This window comes from Lepus europaeus, chromosome 17 (genome assembly GCF_033115175.1).
Source record: "Lepus europaeus isolate LE1 chromosome 17, mLepTim1.pri, whole genome shotgun sequence".
Lineage (NCBI taxonomy): Eukaryota > Metazoa > Chordata > Mammalia > Lagomorpha > Leporidae > Lepus > Lepus europaeus.
In genome coordinates this window covers 29,179,538-29,202,030 of record NC_084843.1, presented here as the reverse complement: position 1 = coordinate 29,202,030, position 22,493 = coordinate 29,179,538, and the positions used below count along the sequence as shown (strand labels likewise).

At 47.6% G+C, this 22,493-nt stretch overlaps 1 protein-coding gene across 2 annotated transcripts in view; it reads right to left on the bottom strand.

Annotated features, from left to right (window-relative positions):
• Window positions 1-215: 215 nt before the first annotated feature.
• PKD2L1 (polycystin 2 like 1, transient receptor potential cation channel) overlaps window positions 216-22,493 on the bottom strand; it is a 39,276-nt gene continuing 16,998 nt past the window's right edge. Inside the window, exons 3-15 of one of the 2 annotated variants that reach the window (XM_062214219.1) lie at window positions 10,448-10,575; window positions 9,748-10,001; window positions 7,991-8,215; window positions 7,598-7,826; window positions 6,806-6,976; window positions 6,444-6,625; window positions 6,034-6,154; window positions 5,112-5,210; window positions 4,788-4,906; window positions 2,865-2,991; window positions 1,984-2,102; window positions 1,611-1,734; window positions 216-1,002 (exon numbers count right to left, since the gene is read on the bottom strand). In XM_062214219.1, the coding sequence (XP_062070203.1) occupies window positions 907-1,002; window positions 1,611-1,734; window positions 1,984-2,102; window positions 2,865-2,991; window positions 4,788-4,906; window positions 5,112-5,210; window positions 6,034-6,154; window positions 6,444-6,625; window positions 6,806-6,976; window positions 7,598-7,826; window positions 7,991-8,215; window positions 9,748-10,001; window positions 10,448-10,575 (1,994 nt within the window). In that variant the 3' untranslated portion in view covers window positions 216-906. The remainder of the gene's footprint in view (window positions 1,003-1,610; window positions 1,735-1,983; window positions 2,103-2,864; window positions 2,992-4,787; window positions 4,907-5,111; window positions 5,211-6,033; window positions 6,155-6,443; window positions 6,626-6,805; window positions 6,977-7,597; window positions 7,827-7,990; window positions 8,216-9,747; window positions 10,002-10,447; window positions 10,576-22,493) is intronic. The other variant, XM_062214220.1, reaches the window with a different exon arrangement.

The window sequence follows — 22,493 nt, the reverse complement described above, 5'->3', positions numbered from 1 at the left end:
CTCCTTCCTGTTATCACTGTCTGCACCCTCTACTTTCTGCACAGTACAAACCTACATCAGCCCGAGCACACGGATGTCCCATAGTTCCAGCCTCCTTTTTTCCCCTCTCTCATCCCAGAAACAAAGGCAAAGTTCTGGTTTTCCAAAGGAGTTTTATTGATAATCACCAGGGAAACCCACTTTGTCCTATGGAAGAATAGAGCCATAGTCCACCATGTTTTTATCCAAACATCTCTGAACGCCAAGGTCATTCCCTGGCCTGTTTCCCTTCAGGCTCCTGGTTTGCTGCCCCTTCAGTGCCCAGTGTTTGTGGGATGCCAAGAAGCTGTCTCTTCCCGAAGAACCATTGTTGACTTTGCTCTAGAAATGTGCCACTCACTCCTGTGCAACATGGGAGTCTTTAGTTAGAGTCTGAAGGCTTCCCCTTCTCTGTCACAGGGAAATTCTATGGGGGAAGGCAAGAAATCCATGGGCTCTAGCAGCGGATGTCTAGATGACAGAGGATCAGTTTTCCTAGCAAGTAAGAAGACATCTAGACATTGCCTACTTTCTTTGGCTTCTACCTTTATCACAAATCATGGCTACTCAGGTGCTTAGGGAGCGTCTTTCCTCTCCCCTTCATCCTGCGTATTACTGATATTTTTTTGTCACCACAGTAGAGCTAAGTGCATAGCGAATAAGAAGCCCAGTGAGAAGAGTTATTTCACAGAGCTGTGCAGCTACACACAGAAACACCGAGTCACAAGCCTAAGTGTGATACCCTGCTACACACACAAACATTGGTTCAAAAGGCCAGATGCAGGATGGGACTTGGCAGCAGCCATGATGGGGCCTATGGCCCTGGACGTGGAGGGTGTGTAGAGAGGGGCCTCTGGGGAGGCAGAGAGGAGCCTGCTGTCTGAAGCTTTAGGGGCTCCCTCCACCTCTCTCCTGGACACCCCAGGGCACTGGGGTCACAGCTGGGGCTGACTTCAAGTGTGCCCAGGTAGCTTGCTCCTCCTGCTAAAAGAAAACAAAGGACAGGTTATTTGAAGGAGGATTCTCTCCCTTTCCTTTTCTCTGGATATAGACTGAATGTCTGTGGGCCCCCTCCCTCAAATCAATTTGTTAAAATCCTAACCCTCAGTGTGATGATGTTAAGAGGTGAGCACTTTGTAAGTGGTTGGGGCCTTCACGAATGGATTAGTGTCCTTTTAAAAGAAATTCACTTGCCCCTTCTGCCATGTGAAGATGCAGTGAAGAAAACAGCTGTCTGTGAACCTGGGTCCTCACCAAGTACTAAATCTGCTCTACCTTACTTTAGTCTTCCCACCTTCCCAAACTGAGAAATAAATGTCTATGTTTGTAAGTCACCCGGTTTATGATAGCTTGTTATAGCAGCCAGAACAGGCTAAGACACAGACCATGTCCCAGAGGCCAAGGCAGCCCTTAGGCTAGGGATACCAGCTTCCTTGTCGTCCCTCCATCCCCAACCTACACTAACCACTTATTGCTGTGTTTTCCCCAAGGGCCTGAACTTTCAAAAATGTCCTTCCCCTACCTGCTGAGGGTAGAAGATGGTAGAGTTCAGCTGTGGGGACCCAAGTGGGCCCAGGTAAAGGGCCACTCACCATGCCTGGGGAGGGAGCTAGCTGCCCCTTCCTCTCCAGCATCTTCAGCCTTGAGCCCACAGAATCAACCTGGGCCACAATTCCTTCTAGGACAGTCTCCAGCTGCAGAACTCTCCTTGTGAGCCTATGCAAGATATACGAGAGACCAAGGGAGCAGAAAGGTATGTCCAGGTCCTGGGTATCTACAGGACCCAGGGTAATAGAAGGTGCATGTCTGGATAGGAACAAGGAAGGTAAGGCCTAGCCACATAGGAAGAGTTGCAAGAGAGTGGAGTTTCTCCTCAGCTAGGACAGTGAATTGGAAGGTTATAGAAAGATACGCAAAATAGGATATGATAGTCATAGCAAGCCCTGGGTCCCTGGCTGTACGTACATGTAGAATTTTTCTTCTGAAATCCAGCCTCCTGCTCTCTCAGCCTCTGGACCTGGCTTGCCTGATGGGATATTCACAATGGACTGGCCCAAGTTCTCAATCTCAGCATTGAGGGCCACCTGTTTGGGAAGTCAGATATTAGAGAGGAGAATATGACTCTGGGAGGCCATCAACTCTTGCTCCATAACTTGCTCTAAAAGGCTCATGGGACAGAGCGTTGGGTTCCAGTTCTTGCTACCTCCCTTTTGCCTTTCCTCTCAGACTTTGTAGATGACAGGCCAGGATGGTGGTGCTGGACCAACCTCTGTAGATGGGGCCATCTCCCAAAGAAGCAAAACATCAGCTGCTTGAAGTCACAGGCCAACTCAGTTTGGAAGTGGAGGGATAGTACCAACATTCTTGCACTTTCCCCTTGGGCTACTGTCACCCTGACCTGAACTTTCCTGGTCTACCCTAGATAGAGATGGATCAGGTATACTTGGGGCCATCGGGGTTCAGAGTTTGAAAAGCCCACTGAGAAGGCAAGTCCTCAGAGGGAACTGTCAGGGATTCCTGGGCAACTGGTCTTGTCTAAGACTATGTTTTAGAGCAATGGTTCTCAGTCTTGGCTACACTGGGAATCAACTGGAGAGTTTTACAAACTATTGATGCCTTCTCACCCCTCTACATCTCTGATTTAATTGGTCTAGGGTGTGTGGGCTGGGTATTAAATGTTGCCCAGGGAATTCTAACACGTGGCAGTTTGAGAACCACTAACTTAGGGAACTTTGTCCTGCTCATCAACGGGAGGACTTTCATTTTGGTTTGTGCTCTGTGTGTGTTCATGGCAAGAAGAGGGTGAGCAGTTTCCTCACACCGCCTCACCAAGCAGCCCAGCTCACCTTGGCCTCGTGCAGGTCCTGGCGCATTTCTTCCTGTTCCTTCTCATCCAAGACACAGTTGCCATCTCGGTCACACCTGGTGAAGGCGGTCGTGAGCTCAGTGATCTCACGCTCTTCGTGCCCCAAGCTGAGGAGAACAGAACAATGCAATGGTCCCTGCCTGTCGTGCCTGTGACCTCTCGGCTGTGGACTCATCACTCTTCTGCTACACTCTGGTGGGAGTGCTGTTCTCTGAGTCTTGCTTCTGCTCTCTGGGCAAGAAGGGGACCACATGGGAAAGCCAGGGTCTCCAAAGACTAGCAATTTTACTTCTTTATCTTTATTTAAAGATTTCTATTACTTATTTGAAAGGCAGAGTTACAGAGAAGGGGCAGGGGGAGACAGAGGGAGAGCTCCATTCACTAGTTTACTTCCCAGATTGCTGCAACAGCCAGGTCTGGGCCAGCCTGAAGCCAAGAGTCAGGAGTTTCTTCCAGGTCTCTCACATGGGTTTAGGGGATCAAGCACTCGGGCCATCCTCTGCTGCTTTTCCAGGTACTGTAGCAGGGAGCTGGATTGGAAGTGAAGCAGCCAGGACTCAAGCTAGCCCCAATATGGGATGCTGGCATTGCAGGTGGTGGCTTTACCCACTATGCTACAACACCAGCCCCACAAATTTCTTAAATCTTTTCCCCGCTCCTGACTTCTCTGACTGGGTTCAGGGACTCATGATGTTTTATGGGGATTATTTAAAAATCTTTTTGCCTCTAAATAAACTGCCTCCTCCCACTTCTCCACTCTTTACTGAAATCTGTCCTCCATAATACAGCTAGAGGAGTTAACCTTCCTAAAATGCAGGTCTAAATACATCCCTTGAAATTCCTCCTAGGAACCCCATTCTTTGGCTAAAGTGGGGATGTCTAATATTCTCTAATATGGATAAAATGAAGTATTTTCATATACTATATTGGCTGTTTCAAAATGGCACTGTTCTTTAAACTTGTGACTTTTGGTAAGTTATTTGTCTTTATCTATAAATATGTAAAGAATATTTAAATAGATGCACCTGTTTGACTTTCACATGTAATAAATTTTTTTGTAAAAAAATAAAAATAAAAAAATAAAAAAAAAATAAAGTGGGGATGTCTGAGGCCTTTCCCAACATGACCCTTGCCTATTTAGCCTCTCTCCTGATATGATCCCCTTTCATTTGATACCTTAACAATGCTCAGTTACTGATTACTCCTGTGTGAGCACACAAGTTATTTAGTCTCAGCCCTCTACGCCTCTGTGTGTACTTTCATCTCTTCTTGGAGTGGTCTTCCCCTGCTTGTCCACTCGTAAGCTATTCCTCCTCCCAAACCCTTTCAGCAGCACTGCTTCCAGAAAGCCTTCCCACAATGTCAGAGATAGAACTGGTCTCTGCCTTTACTGCCTTCTAGGCATTTCTATTGTTGAATTTATTCCATGATGCTATTTCTTTGTTACATGTCTATGAGCAACTAGAGGACAAATACTTTGCCTCACTTAATTATGTTGACTTCCCTACTCATTGCCTGACCCACACTGGGGCTTAAAATTTTTTTTCAAAGCCCCTTAGTATGTTTGATAGGGAAATATGGACAGAATAACTAGAGGAACAGAACAATGGTTGTGAGAAAACATAACACAAAGATCATAGATTATATATATATATATATATATATAAACATATATATATATATATATATATATATGTAATGATTACTCTGAAAAGTTGTTCAACAAAGTCCAAAATGTTAGACTATGGTCAGAGTTATTAAAACAAAGGAATTATGGCAAAGGCCAAGGTCAGAAGATCAGAAGCTCATAATGAAGACCACAGGCTTAGAGGCAAAATATAGAGTCGAGGGTCGAAGACTTAGCAAGCAATGTAGAGATAAAGTTGGATCTGTGGTTACTCACTGCCGCAAGGTATTAGTAAAATCCTCAAACTGGATCTCCTGCTCCCCATCCAGAACCTTCTGCACATCAGAAACCTGCTCCTTCCTCAGACGCAGTCTTTGCAGGGTCTTGTTATAGCCCTTAAAAGGAAAGGAAATAGGTACCAGTCCCCACAGGCCTCTCACTGTCCATAGCCTCATCTCTACCCATAGATGCTGGGTTTCTAGGATATGGTGAAGGCAAATAAGGGCACAGGGCCATTTACCATCAGGACCAGACCAGAACCCAGAACCTTGAACCCAGACCCTGATGCAGATGTGCAGCTGGAGGAGACCGAGTAGTCACCTGTTTCAGGAGGTCGGAAAGCTGCAGCTCATCCTTCTGGCCAGCCAGCTCCTCCTTGACCTCAGAGTATGTGTCATTGATGATAGCCAGGAACATGTTCTGGAGGATAAGGCACAGAACTGGGTTCTCATCACCAGACCCACTAAAAGCATTGAGCCCACTGATCCCATTCATGTCCTAGACATATGTTCTAAAGGAGCCAATGTTCTCACCCCAGCTCTGCAGCTCACTCACCCACCGCACCTCCCACATCCTCAGAGCCCAGCCTTACACACAGTTCTGCCTTGCTTCTGTGTCAACTTGGTGTCCTCACTGTCAGGTGCTGCAATAACCTTGCTCACCACAAAGACAGTCAACACATGCCACAGATCTCCATCTAATGACGACCTGCCCATCACTGAAGTCAGAAACTTCTCAAGGTGAGAGCAAAATGGTGCTCTCTTTACCAACTACCCACCAGTCATTTCTGTATCCTCAACCATTGTTCATATAAAGAAATGTGTTGGCCTCATTAATAAAAACCAAATCCAGATTTTTTAATGGTTGGCAGGGAGAGAGAACAACCAGCAAGTGGTGGTAGGAGAAATCAGCAAGCGATTCCCCAGAGGAAGGCAGTCTTGGGAGAATGGGCACAGGAACTTCCAGGTGCACCCACTTCCCTTCATGAGGCACTTTGCCCTCCCCTCGTGTCTTTGGGGGATGTGAGTGGATTTGATCTCACTGGAGGCAACTGCAGGTTACCCTGTACTCTAGAAACTGCTTGACTGTGCTGGCCAGGCTGACCATGGTAGCCAGCTTTAGAAGTCCTCCCCTCACTCTCCATCCTTAACTTGAAAAATCCATCATAATCCTGAGTAGGGACATAGACAGCCTGCAGGCTGGAGTTTTTAGCTATGTCTCCACCCCTCAGAGGGACTCTTACCAGAAGCACAAAGAAGACGAAGAAGACGTAGGTGACGAAGTAGACAGGACCCAGGATACGGTTGGCATTGTCGATAGCATTGTAGTCAAAGTCCCCAAGGATTATCCGGAACTGAGTGAAACTGACAGACCAGGCCAAGGTGTCACCAGAGCCTAAACCAGTGCCTGACCCCAGTCCCCACACCCACCCCACATTCCTCACTACAGACCCCTCACTGCATCTCCAACCCAACCCAATGGAGAGAGCAGGTGTGCAGGTGACTTCAGGGCACATCAGGGCCCCTCGAGGCTCACACAGCTGCTTTAAGCAAAGACCCATCCACACACTTCTCCCCATCTTCCCCAAGGACACACAGACCCAGGGAACTGGGAGTGAGGGTCCAGGGAAGACAGAGGGGGCAGCATACACACATGCACTTGATGAAAGTGCTGAAGTTTTCCACTTGGGTCCCGAAAAGCAAGTAGCCGAGCTGGGCGTAGGCGAAGAAAACAATGAAGAACATGACAGCAAAACCCAGGATGTCCTTGGCACAGCGGGCCAGGGTGGAGGAGAGCTGGGTCATGGTTTTGTTGAAGCTGATGTACTTGAATACCTGCAAGGGCCATGTGGAACCAGATGGTGAAGGAGGAAAAGAGGGAAAGCACTGAAAAGTCCACTCCAGGGACCTGTGGAGGCCACAGGAGGCACCACACCAGAAAGGGAAATGAGACACGCAGTCAGGAAAGGACAATCGGTTCCCTGACCCAGAGGTGTGGGCGGCTGCCCCAAGTACCTTGATCCAGGCAAAGAAGAGGTTGACAGCGTTCATGTTGTTGTACTGTGTCTGCCAGAAGGCGAGGAACTCGAAGTCCGCGTACGTGTTCGGCTGCTGCAGGAGCTTCCCCATCAGCCGGTTCACCTCCAGGGTTCGGAATATGTGGAAGCCCACGGCCACGATGGAGAGCTGTCACACCGAGGTCATGGGGCGTCAGAAAAGTCACGAGAATCTCAAGGGAAGTGCCAAGATGAGGTCCCAGGGTAGAGCGGGGGCAGGAAGACAGGTGGGAAAAACACTTCCTACCCTGCTGAGGTGTTCACTGGCTCAGGTTCAAATGGCCAGGCCAGGGTGATGGGGGAGCAGCTTAGGTGTTGCAGAGCCCAAAAGATGGCTTGTAAAGGTCACAGGGACCTGGAGCCAAGGACTCTTCCTCCCCCACCCCCACCAGTCCTGAGCCTTGCTCAGGAAATGAATGTGTCCTGCTGATAAGAGGCAGATGGAGATGAAGGGGCAGAACCCTTGAATAGGAGGGAAGAGAGAAGGCAAGGGTACCCAGGGATGAGGGCAGGTCATACGGGCAAAAGACAGAAGGGCAACAGAATATCAAGTACCTGAGAAAAGGCACAGAGCCTGGATCACAGGTAAGGAGGAGAGGAGACGTGGGATTCGGGGCTTCCCAGGGCTGAGTTGGGGGGCATCTGCCTCTTGCTTTGGGAACTACTGCAAGTAATTAGGTCTTTGGGCCCAAAAGGAAGAACCTGGAGCTGCTGCCAAGGTGGATGCCCTCCTCCTCCATCTGTCCCTCACCAAGATGACCAAGAGGTCCAGAACATTCCAGATGCTGTGGAGGTAGCGGAGCCGGTGGATGTGGAGCTCCAGGATCTCCTCCACCACGTAGTAGATGATGAAGATGCAGAAGACGACCTCACAGCAAACGACGAAGAAGTCCCAGTTGCTGACGTAGCGGATCAGCTTAACCGTGCGGATTTGCCAGGATGGGATGGCACCTCCTGTGGCTGGAAACTCCACCACCAGTCTGGCGGGGAGGGGGGGTGTCTAGTGGAGCCTGGGCTGGGATAGTTCTTTGACCTCCTCTCCTCCCCCTCCCACCGTAGGTCACAAGTTTGGGGAAGGGTCTCAAGCACAGGAGGAAAGAACCAGGAACCGTGCACAGAGGGATGCAGTAGGGGAAGGGAGCACCTCAGAACACAGAAGAGATTGATGTTGGCATTGTAGACTGAGAAGTCGATGAAGACCACCCGAGTGCCCCTGTCCAGCCACAGCCCCTCCTGAAGGTCACGGAGCACTTCTGCACTGGCCTGTCGGGATCGTGGAAGGTCCAAGTAGTAGCCGCCTCCACTGTAGCTTGTGAGCCTGCCCCAGTGGGAGGAGCCCCCCAGCTCATCCTGCGAGTGGTACGTCCACCTGCCACAGAAGAGGCTGTCTGAGTGAAGAAAGGCCAGAATCTGTCTAAGGGCTCAGCTCCCAAGGCAGTGGCAAGGCTCTGTGGTTGTCTGGGCTTCATGGTTTCACATAAATCATGCATGTATTTACAATATATCTGTACTCATGTTTATGCATGTCGATGTGTGTGATATATACACAGGTTGTGTATTGTACGAGGCTACTTCAAAAAGTTTATGAAAAATTCGGGCCGGCGCCGTGGCTCAACAGGCTAATCCTCCGCCTTGCGGCGCCGGCACACCGGGTTCTAGTCCCAGTCGGGGCACTGATCCTGTCCCGGTTGCCCCTCTTCCAGGCCAGCTCTCTGCTGTGGCCAGGGAGTGCAGTGGAGGATGGCCCAAGTCCTTGGGCCCCCCATGGGAGACCAGGAGAAGCACCTGGCTCCTGCCATCGGAACAGCGCGGTGCGCCGGCCGCAGCGCGCTACCGCGGCGGCCATTGGAGGGTGAACCAACGGCAAAAGGAAGACCTTTCTCTCTGTCTCTCTCTCTCACTGTCCACTCTGCCTGTCAAAAAAAAAAAAATAAAATAAAATAAAATAAAATAAAAAATAAATAAATAAAATAAAAAATAAAAAAAAGTTTATGAAAAATTCAATTAAAAGATACATTTATTTTTATATACAACATTTTGAAGTCTATGCATGGTTTTTTTTTTGTTGTTTTTTGTTTTTGTTTTTGTTTTTTTTAATAATGAGCTGGTAAGGCCGCTGCCTGCAGTGCTGGCATCCCTATGGGCGCCGGTTCAAATCCCGGCTGCTCCACTTTTGATCCAGCTCTCTGCTATGACCTGGGAAGGCAGTAAAATATGGCCTGAGTCCTTGGGCCCCTGCACCCACATGGAAACCCAGAAGAAGCTCCTGGCTCCTGGCTCCTGGGTACACATCGGCCCAGCTCCAGCCATTGTGGCCATTTGGGGAGTGAACTAGTGGATGGAAGACCTCTCCCTCTCTCTCTGCCTCTCCTTCTCTCTCTCTGTAACTCTGACTTTCAAATAAAAAAAAAAAAAGATCTTTCCATCTCTTGTGCACCTGCAGCTGACTACTTAACACCAGACTTTCCACCATGGGCCCTTACTTCCTCCTACTTCTTTTTCCTACCTACCCTCCACCCTTTCTTCCCTTATTCCTCTTCCACCCTTGGCCCCTTGCTGTTACCCCATCAGTCCCAAGGGTCGGACGCTATAACTGTGACTCTTGTGGTGGCCTCAACCCTACTTAGTCTTCACATCCCCAAGAGACCTCTGGGCAGAGATATTTTCTCTGGAAGCACTGCCTGCAGGGTAGGATAAATGTGACTGTGACCTAGGTGTGGGAAGAAGTCCAGAGAGAGTGGCTCTGTCTGCTAATTGCCTCCTTTATTCTGGAGTGATCAGACCAAGTCCCCTGGAGTGTTCCCAAAGCTCTTTAAGACTCAGTGGAAGTGGTTCCACACCTTGTGATGGTGTCAGGCTCAGAGGGGACAAGCTCCATGCCATTGGTAGGGGCTCACTTACGCTGTGCCATTAAGGGGTCCAAAGGGGAGCTGCTCCTCTTTGTCAGCAGAGTAGACATCATAGCAGCTCAAAATGTCCTCACGGAAGTCCTCATGCACCACACAGGAGTCATTGCGGACCCGCAGCTGCCGCAGCCTCGGAACGCCCAGCAGCATGTTCTCGTAGTAGATGAAGGAGTGGGAGCCATGGCCCAGGCTTCGGTTGTTGTACCATTTGGTCCAGTACAAACTGTCCAGTAGTGGGCCCTGGGCAAACTAGACCACGAGCTGGGTTGGGCCCAGCCAAGCCTCATTCTGACCCCTACTCTTAGAATGACCACCCTCAATCCTGACTTCCACCCTAACCTGGGCACATATCTTTTGCTGGACTCCTCAAATGATCTGAGAACCTTGAGCAGACCCTGACTTCACCCTATTAAAAATGTGTTTTGAAGGTCAGGTTTACCTCTGAATCCCAACATTAGTCTTATTCCTGGTTTGATTCCTTAGTCAGCATCCCCACCTCTCACATACCTCCACCCAGACCCTAGTCTAACCCAATCATTCAGCCTGACTCTTGATTTGGCCTGACTCCTGACTGGCCTGATCATATCCAAGCACGTAGTCTGATCCACTGTCTGACCTCTCTGGATTCTGGCTTGTGGTGTCAGGCTACTGGGGAGGAGAGGAGAACAGAAAGGTTAAGGAGATCCCATACTCACATCCCAGAAGTCTGCCATGCTGCTGATGGCTTGGAAGGAGACTCCAGTGTCTGCTGGCGTATGTAAGAAGAGCTCTGACATGACCTTGGTGTAGTAATAGGCACTGGAGCTTGTCATTCCATAGGTCACTAGAAAATAATCCAAGAAGCCATGTCCTTACTGTTCCCAACTCCATTCCCCAGAGGAGCCAGGATGGCCTGTTTCCCTGGATGATGCTGCCTAGATGGGGGCCATCAGACTTGGCCCCTAAAGTTGGTGAAGAGACTGATGGTGGCATTGGGGAAAGCAAGGATTGCAGCACCACGTCTCCCCCCTCCTCCAAGCTGACCTCTGAAAGACTGAACTCTACTCAGTAGTGTCTCTTGACATTGTCATACTGAAAAATTCACTTTTCCCAACTCAGGTTAACTTCCTAGTTCTTATTCCCAGAGCCAAGATATTTGCCTCTTTAATGGGTGGTGATTCCCTTTGTTTGGTCTACATTTATGCTTTTTGGAAAGTGCCTCCAAATTCTAGAGTACTCTGAAGCCCTGGCCAAACAGTTTACAATGGCTTTGCAGCCTCCTTGTGGCAACTTGGCATCCCTGGAGTAGCAGGTCAGCATGACACCTCTGGCCCTGGCATGATTGATGAATCCTTTTTTTTTTATTTTTAAAGATTTATTTTATTTATTTGAAAGGCATAGTGAGAGAGAGAAAGAGAGAGAGAGAGTGAATCTTCCATCTGCTGGTTTACTCCCCAAATGGCTGCAATGGCTGGGGCTGGGCCACACCAAAGTCAGGACCGCAGAGCTTTTTCTGGGTCTCCCATGTGGGTTCAGGGGCCCAAGCACTTGATCTATCTTCTACTGTTTTCCCAGGCACATTAGCAGTGAACTGGATTGTAAGTGGAGCAGGCAGGACTCAAGATGGTACCCATATGGGACACCAGCATTGCAGGCAGTGACTTAACCCGTCAGGCCACAATACTGGCCCGGCCTCCACTGGTGCATCCTAATGGACACAGTTGTTTCCTGATAGAGAGATTCAGAGAATCCCTAGGTCAAAAGAGACCTGGTCTTTGCCCTGAAGAATGGGATCTCCCTCATCCACCCTCACATACATGCAGTTCCATGTACCTAAAATAGAGCTGTCAAGGGAAGCTCTAAGTTTTCTGGTGAAAATGCAGGGTTTGAAGAATATAATCCATATATTTTTTAGATTTTCCTCAATCTAGGTTTCCCTGGTGTTTCCCATGATTAAATGCAGGTTATGCATTTTGGGAGGAAAACCAACAGTGCCTCATACCAGGAAGTACAGAAATGTCTATTTTCTCTCATTACTGGTGATGCTTTGATCCTTTGTTAAGGCAGTGTTTGCCAGGTTTCTCCAATGCAAAATGAGGCTTTTTCTCTTGTAATTAATATGTATATATTTTGTGTGGAAATACCTTGACACTATGTAAATATCCTGTTTCTCATCAGTCTTTCATCTACAAGATGAAATCATCCATCGATTACTTCAGCTTATTATTAATATGATTACCACGTGGTGAATTTTAAAATGTCCTCATTCCCTCTACAGTTATCACTTGGCGCTGGTTTCCAGAAGAGCTTCCCTTCGTCCCCTTTCATTTATGTGCAACATTTTGAACTCAAGGGCTCTTGGTTTTTTCCCTATAGATTATACTTTGTTATTATTTTATTTTGTTACTCAAATTTTTTGACCATGTCACAAGCAGTATACCTGATTGGCGGGGGTGGGGGGGAATGTGCCCGGGACGCCCCCCGCCCGCCAGCAGCCAGGCTGTGGGGTCCTTCCCGGGAGGTGTGGTGTGCCATGCCCTCTCAACCTCCTGCATGGGCAGGGCAGACTCAGGGGATCACCCACACGTTTCCAGGTTGGGAAAATCAGCAAGGAAGGAAGCGGACTCCATTTCCCATTCCTAGAAAATCTAAGACAGGGCTTCCTTCTTCTGATCCAGATCTCTGGTTATCTGTCCTGTGTGTCAGCGGAAGACCTCAGACTCAACTTTTCTGGATCTGGAAATTGGGCTCCCACAGGAAATAAAACTTCTATCTGTTGGAAGCCCTTCCTACAGTTAGAACTTTGAGCAGGGGCCAGTGCTGTGGTGTAGTGGGTAAAGCCGCCACCTGCAGTGCAGCAATCCCCATATGGGCACCAGTTTGAGTCTTCTGATCCAGCTCTCTGCTATGGCCTGAGAAAGCAGTAGAAGATGGCCCAAGTCCTCGGGCCCCTGCACCTGCGTGGGAGACCCAGAAGAAGCTCCTGGCTCCTGGTTTCGGATCCTGGCTCCTGGGCTTCAGTTCGACACAGTTCTGGCCATTGTGGCCAACCAGGGAGTGAACCAGCAGATGAAAGACACCCCCCCACACACACTGCCTCTGCTTCTCTCTCTGTAACTCTTTCAAGTAAATAAATAAATCATAAAAAAAAAAATAAAAAAGAATTATGAGCAGGGAGCAGAGCTTTTCCTAATAACACAGGCTGTTATTATACCTCCAGAAAGTCCACTAGGTGGTACTACAGCTTTTTCACTACCGCTTTTTCTCTTCTCCAGTTGGAAGTCACTGTCCAGAATTATTAACGTTCTAAAGTGCTTGCCAACCACTTATGAAGTCATGTCTCTGGTTATCCTTTAAGAGACTAAAGCATATAATAGCTACGAAAAATGGCTTCACGTAGTCAAGTTCCCATTGCTACACAGAACGTTAGTATTTACTCTTCTTTGTAGCTTTTTAAGTGAAGACCAAGAAGCAACCTTAAAAACCTTCTAAGTTAGAGTCCAAACTTGGTTTAGAACCTTTACAACATATTCCCTCCATCCGAACATCCTCTCTTTCATATCAATTCTTATTTCTACAAATTTCATACTTTGTACAAAATTAACATTAAGATATGTTGGAATAATGCAGCATTATGTTGGCAATTTACTCTCAAACAGTAGAGTATGTGTGTATGTGGAGAGGGAACAGAAAAGAGAGAGAAGAATAAGGAAACCGGGTACTTGCTATCACCAATTTCTGAAACTCAAGCTATTTCTGATAATCTCAACTTTTATATTTATTGGACCATTTTATCAGTTTATCAACTGGAATTATTCTAAAGGCACATTATATTAAACAAACATTCTTCAGAGTCTACCATTTAAAAAAAGATTTATTCTATTTATTTGAAAGGCAAAGTTACAGAGAAAGAAAAATTTTCCATCTGTTGATTCACTCCTCAAATGGCCACAACAGCAAGGACTGAGCCAGGCCAAAGCCAGGAGCCAGGAGCTTCATCCAGGTCTCCCGTATGGGTTCAGGGGCCCAAGCACTTGGACCATCTTCTGTTACTTTCCCAGGTGCATTAGTAGGGAGCTGCATCAGAAGAGAAGCAGCTGGTTCTTGAACCGGTGCCTATATGGGATGCTGGTGCTGCAGGTGGTGGCTTAATTTGCTGTGCTACAGTGCTGGCCCCCAAAGTCTACCACTGTGCAAAATACTTGGCTAGTTGTCATAGTTTAAAAGTCCTGTTGTGGGGCCAGTGGTGAGGTGTAGAAGGTTAAGCTGCTGCTTGTGATTCCAGCATCCCATATCAGAGTGCTGGTTTGAGTCCCAGCCACTCTGCTTCGGATCCAGTTTCCTGCTAATGTGCTTGGGAAGGCGAAATATGGTTTGCATTTGGGCTACAGACCCTGTGTGTATGTGTGTGTGTGTGTGTGCGCGCGCACGCGTGCACACTTCTCCCCCTCTCTCTGTCACTCTACTTGTAAAATAAATAAATATATGTTTAAAGTCCTTTAGAGAAACTCATGTCCCTGAATGGACTTGCTAGTAGGATGAGTATGAGCTTTGGAGGCAGACAGACCTATCACTTACAATATGAACTTGACTCAGCATAGTAGAGATTTGGTTCAGCGTCTCACTTTCTCATCTTTTTTTAAAGATTTTATTTTTATTTTATTTAAAAGGCTGAGTTACAGAGAGGTAAAGGAAGAGAGAGAGAGAGAGAGAGAGAGAGGAAGAGAGAGAGAGAGAGAGAGAGAGAGAGAGAGAGAGAGAGAAAGGTATCTCCCATCTGCTGGTTCACTCCTCAGATGGCTGGAATGGCCAGAGCTGTGCTGGTCCGAAGCCAGGAGCCAAGAGCTTCTTCTGGGTCTCCCACATGGGTGCAGGGGCCCAAGGGCTTGGGCCACCTTCTACTATTTTCCCAGGCCATAGAAGAGAGCTGGATTAGAATTGGAGCAGCTGGGACTTGAACTAGCGCCCAAATGGGATGCTGGCACTGCAGGAGGTAGCTTTACCTGTTATAACACAGTTCTGGCCCCACTTTCTCATCTTTAAATCAGGAAATACAGTACCTAAAGGAATACTGTGTGCTCCTCAGGGTTAAGGAGTGTGTTTTTTTTTTTCTTTTGACAGGCAGAGTTAGACAGTGAGAGAGACAGAGAGAAAGGTCTTCCTTCTGTTGGTTCACCCCCCAAATGGCCGCTACTGCCGGCACGCTACACAGATCCTGTTAGGTAGGAAGTTAGGTATGAGCTTATGTGTGTATGACAGGCCTAAAGAGAAGACATCTATATCCAGCATATGCATCTACATCTCAAAGTCATCCCAATAATATTTCAGGGGCAGCCCGGCCTTCGCATCCTGCCCTGCCCCCTTCTACCTGATAACCTGCCAGGTGGAGGTCCCCACCCCTTCTGCCTGATAAATCCTCCACAATCTCTCAGATGCAGCCCAGTATCTGCATTTCAAACACCCTGCTCCGGATCCCCATTCTCTAGGGGGTCCTGCCCATCCTTCCTCTGAACCCAGGATGGTGCCAGCTAGGCTTCCTCCTGTCTGATACCTTCAAGGGAAAACTCAGATAGGAGCTTCTTAATATTTACAGCCATAAAATCCTTTGTTTCAGGAGGAGATGTGTGAAGACAAAGACCCATCTCCTTAACACCACCCCCCCCCCAACCGGACTGCACGCTCAGCCCTCTGCCTCTCTGCTGAGCCGCCCACCTGGCCTACCCAGGTGTAATCTCTCTACTCAACCACGTAACCTCACTCCTCCCCCCGCCCCCGCCCAGTCCGAGCAACTGGGCACTATCAGGTCCTTTCTGGAAAGGTGCCCATCCGTTCTCACAGATGTCCCTACTAATAAACCTTGCTATTTTACCTCCCACTACTCTCTGTCTCACGCCTGAATTCTTTCTTGCGCAAGGACAAGAACCCTGCATTTCTCTGGTAACAATCCGAAGCCAGGAGCCAGGTGCTTCCTCCTGGTCTCCCATGCAGGTGCAGGGCCCAAGCACTTGGGCCATCCTCCACTGCACTCCCGGGTCACAGCAGAGAGCTGGCCTGGAAGAGGAGCAACCGGGACAGAATCCGGCACCCCAACCGGGACTAGAACCCGGGGTGCTGGTGCCGCAGGCAGAGGATTAGCCAAGTGAGCCGTGGCACTGGCCAGGAGTGTTTTATTCATTGAGCATATTGTCTAACATTTAGTAAGTTCTCAATTGTTTGTTGGGCTGAACCAACAGCAGAAAATAAAAAATATAACTACAATACAGAGTAGAAAGAATGAACCAATTTCAAACTGACCCATAACAGCAATTTCATCAACACAGTCACAGACATCTTCTATTTAGTAGATGTTGGAAAGAGGCTGGAACATTCCTTAGTCCAAAGAGAACAATAAATTCATGCAAGTCTTGAGTAAGAGAAGTGAAGCCAGTGCTGAGCTGGCCTGATGAGCAAGCCCAGCTGGCCAATAACTCTTGCTTGGTCTGAGGGTGGGAAAGGTACTGGCAGCACTCAGTCTCCTAAGTCAGCTGTCCACGACATCAGATGGGCATTGGGTCTGGAGGCTGCAGTGATTTGAATTCTGCAGCAGGGCAGGGGGAGCCCAGGGCTGCCAGGTGTGTGATGGCTCCAGCTGCTAGGACTTTCTCCCCTTTCCTTAACCCGCTGACACACAGTGAAGGACTTGTGAAAATTTACCAGAGCCTAACCTGCTGAAAAACAAGGAAGTTTCAAGAAAGGTCAGTTAGAAAGTTTCAAGAAAGGTCAGTTTCTGGGAAACTTCAACTTAGCAGATAACAGGGAATACCAGTTTGGAAACCCCCCTCGTGCAATGGTTAAGATAAGTAAAACTGATGTGTACTAAGATAAGTAAAACTGCTGTATACTAAGATAAGTGAAACTGCTGTAAACAAAAACCCCCTTCCCCTGTGTATTCACTTGCTTAAGATAATTTTGTGGTTTTTGACTTTAAATACTGCCTGTAACCCTTGTCCAGCACCTCACTGTCTCAGGAGGGTGGGGTCCGTTTTGCGCAAAACGTAAATAAACCGCCTCTTGTGTTTGCATCACCAGTGTCCAGAGTCTGAATTTCTGGGTCCCCAGGGTGCTACCCAGGACCCCGCCAGCTTTGGGTCCTTCAACAGACTCTAGCATGGAGCAGGAGTACCTGCAAGGCTTGCTATGACACAGTTTGCTGTAGGTTGGGTGGGGCTCAACATTTGCATGTCTGATAAGTTCTGGATAAAACTGGTGCTTCTGGTCTTCAGACTGCACTTTGAGAACCAGTCAATTCCACTTCCCTTCCACGAAGATGTCAAAAAGGCAGTCAATGTCAGCGATTCTCATTAGCAGGGGGAAGGAGAGAGGGGCTTGCCAGACCTCCCCAGGACTGGGAGAGCTTTACAAACTACACGGACCACTCAGAACACTCCCTCTCCACCCCATGGGGAAATCACTGATTCCACTGCCTGCAGGAACCACCATTCTCATGTTAGGGGATCACACCCCTTACGTCATTACAGTGGGAGGAGACTGAAAACAACTTAGTCCTTCTTGATGTCTCTGGCCCCTCTAGCATTAGTTTCTACTCAAGTAATAAGGATCCCAGTCGAACCTCACTGTGAAGAACCAGCTTGACTAACTGAAACACCTCTTCTGAGATTTCTGAATCTAACAGGGACTCAACACGTGCATCTCACCACCATTCTCCACATTAGGAGAAGGAAATGACCAGAGCGGTTCCTCCTTGCCTCTGAACACCTATAATGTGCCCTGTGCCAAGTGCTTGACAAGCTTATTTACCCAAGGTAAACAACAGATGGAACCAAGATTCAAATGCAAATATGCCTGCCTCTGTTAGATAGGAAGTTATAAATTAGCCATGTGTATGAGAAGGGCCTGAGGAAAACAAAGCATCTGCAGAAGCTCACCTAGGAAACAACAGCCCAGTATTTTATGTTTCACAGTCCTGCCCATTCCCTGATAACTTTACAGGTGGTCTCTGCCCCAGGGAAGGCTTCCTGGGAGAATCCTCTCTCCTCAGCACCAAATGGGTTACCTGGCCTGATGACATTGAGCAATAAAACAATTACATCCTTCCTCCAAGGCAGGCACCCTAGGGGAGGCTCCTTTGCCTGGTGCCAGGTGGACTCCCCAGTCTGATAGCATTGAGTAGTGAAACCTCAGGAGGAATTTCACCTAATTCACATTCAGCAAACCCTTTGTCCTGGAGAGGGAGGCAGGAAGCACTGGACCCCTTTCCCTTATGAACCCCATCTGAATACAGACTGTGCTCTCAGCACGCAGCTCTCTGCTGAGCCACTGCCTGGCCTGCCGGGTGCATTCTCTCCATTTAACCACGTAACCTTGCTTTCCCCCAGTCTGAGTGGGCACTCTCTCTCTGATTCTGTCCAATCCGTTCTGATAGATGCCCTACTCCAATAAACCTTGCTACCTTGCTTACCACTGTTCTCTGTCTCCTGTTTGAATTCTTTCTTGCATGAAGACAAGAACCTACCTCACCCATCTCTGCTAACACCTCCACAGTAAACTGATTCTGTACTGCTCCAAAGAAGGACTGTGTTCAGGGCAGAGAAGGCATGGAGAGGAAACCTAAACTCCATAAAAGGCAGCCTTCCCAACCACTAGTGCTTTCCATCATGCAATGGGCCATTCCACAAACATCCACTTCACCCTGGGAAGCGTGAGTGCAGGACTGTGACTGTGTGCCGTGGAGATTTCTCACTGACAGCACGGCTGGCCTTCCTGGTGCTTGCCCTTAAGATTCAGTGAACAGGTGAGATGACACTATGTATTCCAAAAAGTGACACAACCACATAATGGAAGGAGTCAATGTGACTTCATGCTGTCACATTGCTGTCACAGGCGTCTCAGTGCCTTCCTTTTTGAGGTGGTGAGTGCTTCTGTTACCGCAGAAATTGCAGGGTTCTTGTCTTCGTGCAAGAAAGAATTCAGGTGTGAGACAGAGAGTAGTGGGAGGTAAAATAGCAAGGTTTATTAGGAAGGGACATCTGTAAGGATGGATGGGCACCTCTCTGGACAGAGCCTGAGAGACTGGGGAGGAGGAAGGAGGGAGGTTACATGTTGAGTGGAGAGATTACACCTGACCAGGCCAGGCGGGTGGCTCAGCAAAGATGCAGAGAGCTGAGCGCGCAGTCCAGTTGAGGCTGGAGGTTTTTAAGGAGATGGGTCTTGCTTCCCCACCTCTGCTCCTCTTGGAACAAAGGGCTTTTTGGATGTAAATAGAAAAACTTCTCTTGAAGGTCTGAAACAAAGGACTTTATGGATGCAAATGTTATCAGACAGGAGGAAGGGAGCAGGGTGTTTGAGATGCAGGTGCATATGCTGGACATAGATGTCTTCTCTTTAGGCCTGTTACACACACATAAGCTCATAACTGATTTCCTATCTAACATTTCCCTCCAGGAAACTTTCAAAGACCGGACAATGGCTGCGTGAGAATGCTCTGGTGGAGATTCAGAGATCAGGTGATAGATTCACAATCTAATACAGAGCATCTGATGTTTCTCTTGGACAGAAATTAACCCCCCCCCCGCCCGCACCAAATGCCTGTTAATGTTGGCCTCAGATCTAGTTCACTCATAATACCAGTAACCATCTTTACTGCCACTCACCAGACATTGTTGTCTTCCACAATCCTGAAAGAAACTGATAAACTAGGAACTACCATCTCCATCTTATGCACATAACCGAGATCCAGAATGTTGGTAAATAACTTGTTCAAAGACCATACAGCAAGCAGAAAGGACATGGATTCAAGCAAAAGTCTGCCTTACTCCAAAGACCACGAATTTAACCACCATTCTTCACCATACCGATATACCAATGCACTGCCTTAAATCATTCTGTTTCAGGATGTTAGGTAGGAAGCCAGTTATGAGCTTATGTGTATGTGATAGGCCCAAGGAGAAGACATCTATGTCCAGCATATGCATCTGCATCTCAAAGTCATCCTGACAATGTTTCAGGGGCAGCCTGGCCCTCGCATCCTGCCCTGACCCCTTCTACCTGATAACCTGCCAGGTGGAGGCCCCCACCCCTCCTGCCTCCTGCCTGACAATCTTCCACAATCTCCCAGGTGCAGCCCAGTATCTGCATCTCAAACACCCTGCTGCCTTCCTCCTGTCTGATAACATTCACATCCATAAAGTCCTTTGTTTCAGACCTTCCACAGGAAGAAGCTTTTTTTTTTTTTTGACAGGCAGAGTGGACAGTGAGAGAGAGAGAGACAGAGAGAAAGGTCTTCCTTTGCCATTGGTTCACCCTCCAATGGCTGCCACGGCCAGCGCGCTGCGGCCGGCGCACCGCGCTGATCCAATGGCAGGAGCCAGGTGCTTATCCTGGTCTCCCATGGGGTGCAGGGCCCAAGCATTTGGGCCATCCTCCACTGCACTCCCTGGCCACAGCAGAGAGCTGGCCTGGAAGAGGAGCAACCGGGACAGAATCCGGTGCCCCAACCGGGATTAGAACCTTCTTAACATTTACATCCATTAAGTCTTTCTTTCCAGGAGGAAGCATGTGAAGACAAAGACCCACTTCTTAAAAACCCCCGGCCTAAATGTAGACTGGGCACTCTCTCTCAGGTCCTGTCTGGAGAGGTGCCCATCCATTCTTACGGATGTCCCTGCCCTAATAAACTTTGCTACTTTTACTTTCCACTACTCTGTCTCACGCCTGAATTCTTTCTTGTGCGAAGACAAGAACCCTGCAAATTTCTCTGGTAACAAGGACACTGACTGTCTTTATTCAAATCAAACAGTTAAGGTTGTGCAAATTTATAACATAACAGAAAGTGAATTGTGAAAGCACTTGGTACACTCAAAAGATTGCTATCTCTCTCTCTTTTTTTAAGATTTATTTATTTGTTTTGAAAGAGTCACTGAGAGGGAAAGACAGAGATCTTCCAACCATGGTTCACTCCCCAGAGGGCCACAACGGGCAGCCAACACAGGGCCAGGCCAAAGCCAGGAGCCAGGAGCCAGGAGCTCCATCTGGGTCTCTCACAGGGGTGGCTGGGGTTCAAACACTTGGGCCATCTTCTGCTGCTTTCCCCCGGCCATTAGCAGGAAGCTGGATCAGAAGCAGAGAATATATAATATAATATGGGACTAGAACCAGCACCCATGCCCATATGGGATGCTGGCATCGCAGGCAGTGGCTTTACCTATTATGCCACAATGCTGGCCCCAAAATTGGCATTTTAAAAGCAGCTTTATCCACATTAGTTAAAATGCATTCTTATATTAAAGTGGGCTTACTGACACATCAATTGATGATAGTTGAGAAACATACCTACTATTAATTCCTTAAGGGTCTCCAAGTTTTATTTCTGTACAAAGACAGAACTCTTGAATACTTTAACACACATATCCACACACGCGCACATATATACATACCTATTGATTATATTATTTATATATAATTTTAGGATAAGGAAGATATTTATTTTTCTTAATCCCATATAGAATGGGCATTTAAAATGGATTAAGGGAGGCAGACATAAGAAATAGTCCAATGGAAAGTAGTTTCAATTCTTAACATTGCTTTTATCTTTATGATCATCCACATCTTTTATATAAAAATCACCCAGGTCACGTCTTCTCAGAGTCAGCATATCCTTATTGATTGGTGTAGTTTATTTTGCTTAACAATGAGAACTATGCAATCTGCTTACTTTTTTCTCTTTGCTATGGCTGCTAGGAACCTCAGCCTTTGCTCTCATTTACAGGACTTGTTTCTCTTAAGTTTTCTGATATATGTTATTTTCCTTCCTTATCTTTTCCCACTACTTTTGCAAAGTCTTTTCATTATAGTTTGAATGGACTATAGTTTGTTATATCTGTGCTTTTTAATGTAAGCTGGCTCAGATCCCTTTTAGACATAGGTGGAATATAAAGGGTGATTAGAGAGGCCTGATGTAATAATTAATTAATCACCATCATCATGAACTTGGGTAACAACCTGATTTTATCCATTCCTATGTTTACAGTAGAGACTGAATGTCCTTGTCCTGTCTTTTGAACTGCTGGCGGGCTTTCCCAACTCACAGTAACAGCAAGATGTCAGCAGTTGCTGTATCTTTTCCCAGGTGATTGCTATATAGGCCAGCACATGCTACCAAGCTCCTTCCCTGCTCCTAATTACCACTTAAAGAGGGAACCTGGCTGCTCTTTTCTATCAGCACTTTCCAGGGGCAGGAACAAGATTCCTTCCCTCCACTAATTGGCAAGGAACCTTAGCGAGCTGGGATGCTTCTGCCGGAGCATGCACAATTCCTTTATGTGATTGCTCCCATGTTGGAAACTCTGGGCCTTCAAGTTCTTGGCGCTCAGAAGCCACCTGCTCCTTCCTAAGCTGGGTATCTCCGAAGAGAAACATTGAGGATACTTCTCTAGAAATCCGAGGAATATCTTGCACCCCAAATCCCAGCTCTGGCAACCACTGTGCCGATAGAACCTCAACTGCTCTTTCCTTCTCCAGCTGTAAATGAGTTGAAGTTCTTTGGATTTCACCCAGTCTATAATTTTATCCTGCAGTTTCTCTAGTGGCTTCTTATTGAGGCTCTTATCACTGGGCTTCTGGGGAAGTTTTCTGAAACACTGCCACCTGTTTCTTGGCACACTGGATCCAGTTTGGCTTTGATCACATAAATAATTAGGGGTTTGGGAGGTCTGTGGTTATTCCTGTAGGGTGATTCTATTTCTTGTGAAACAAAATAGAGTATTA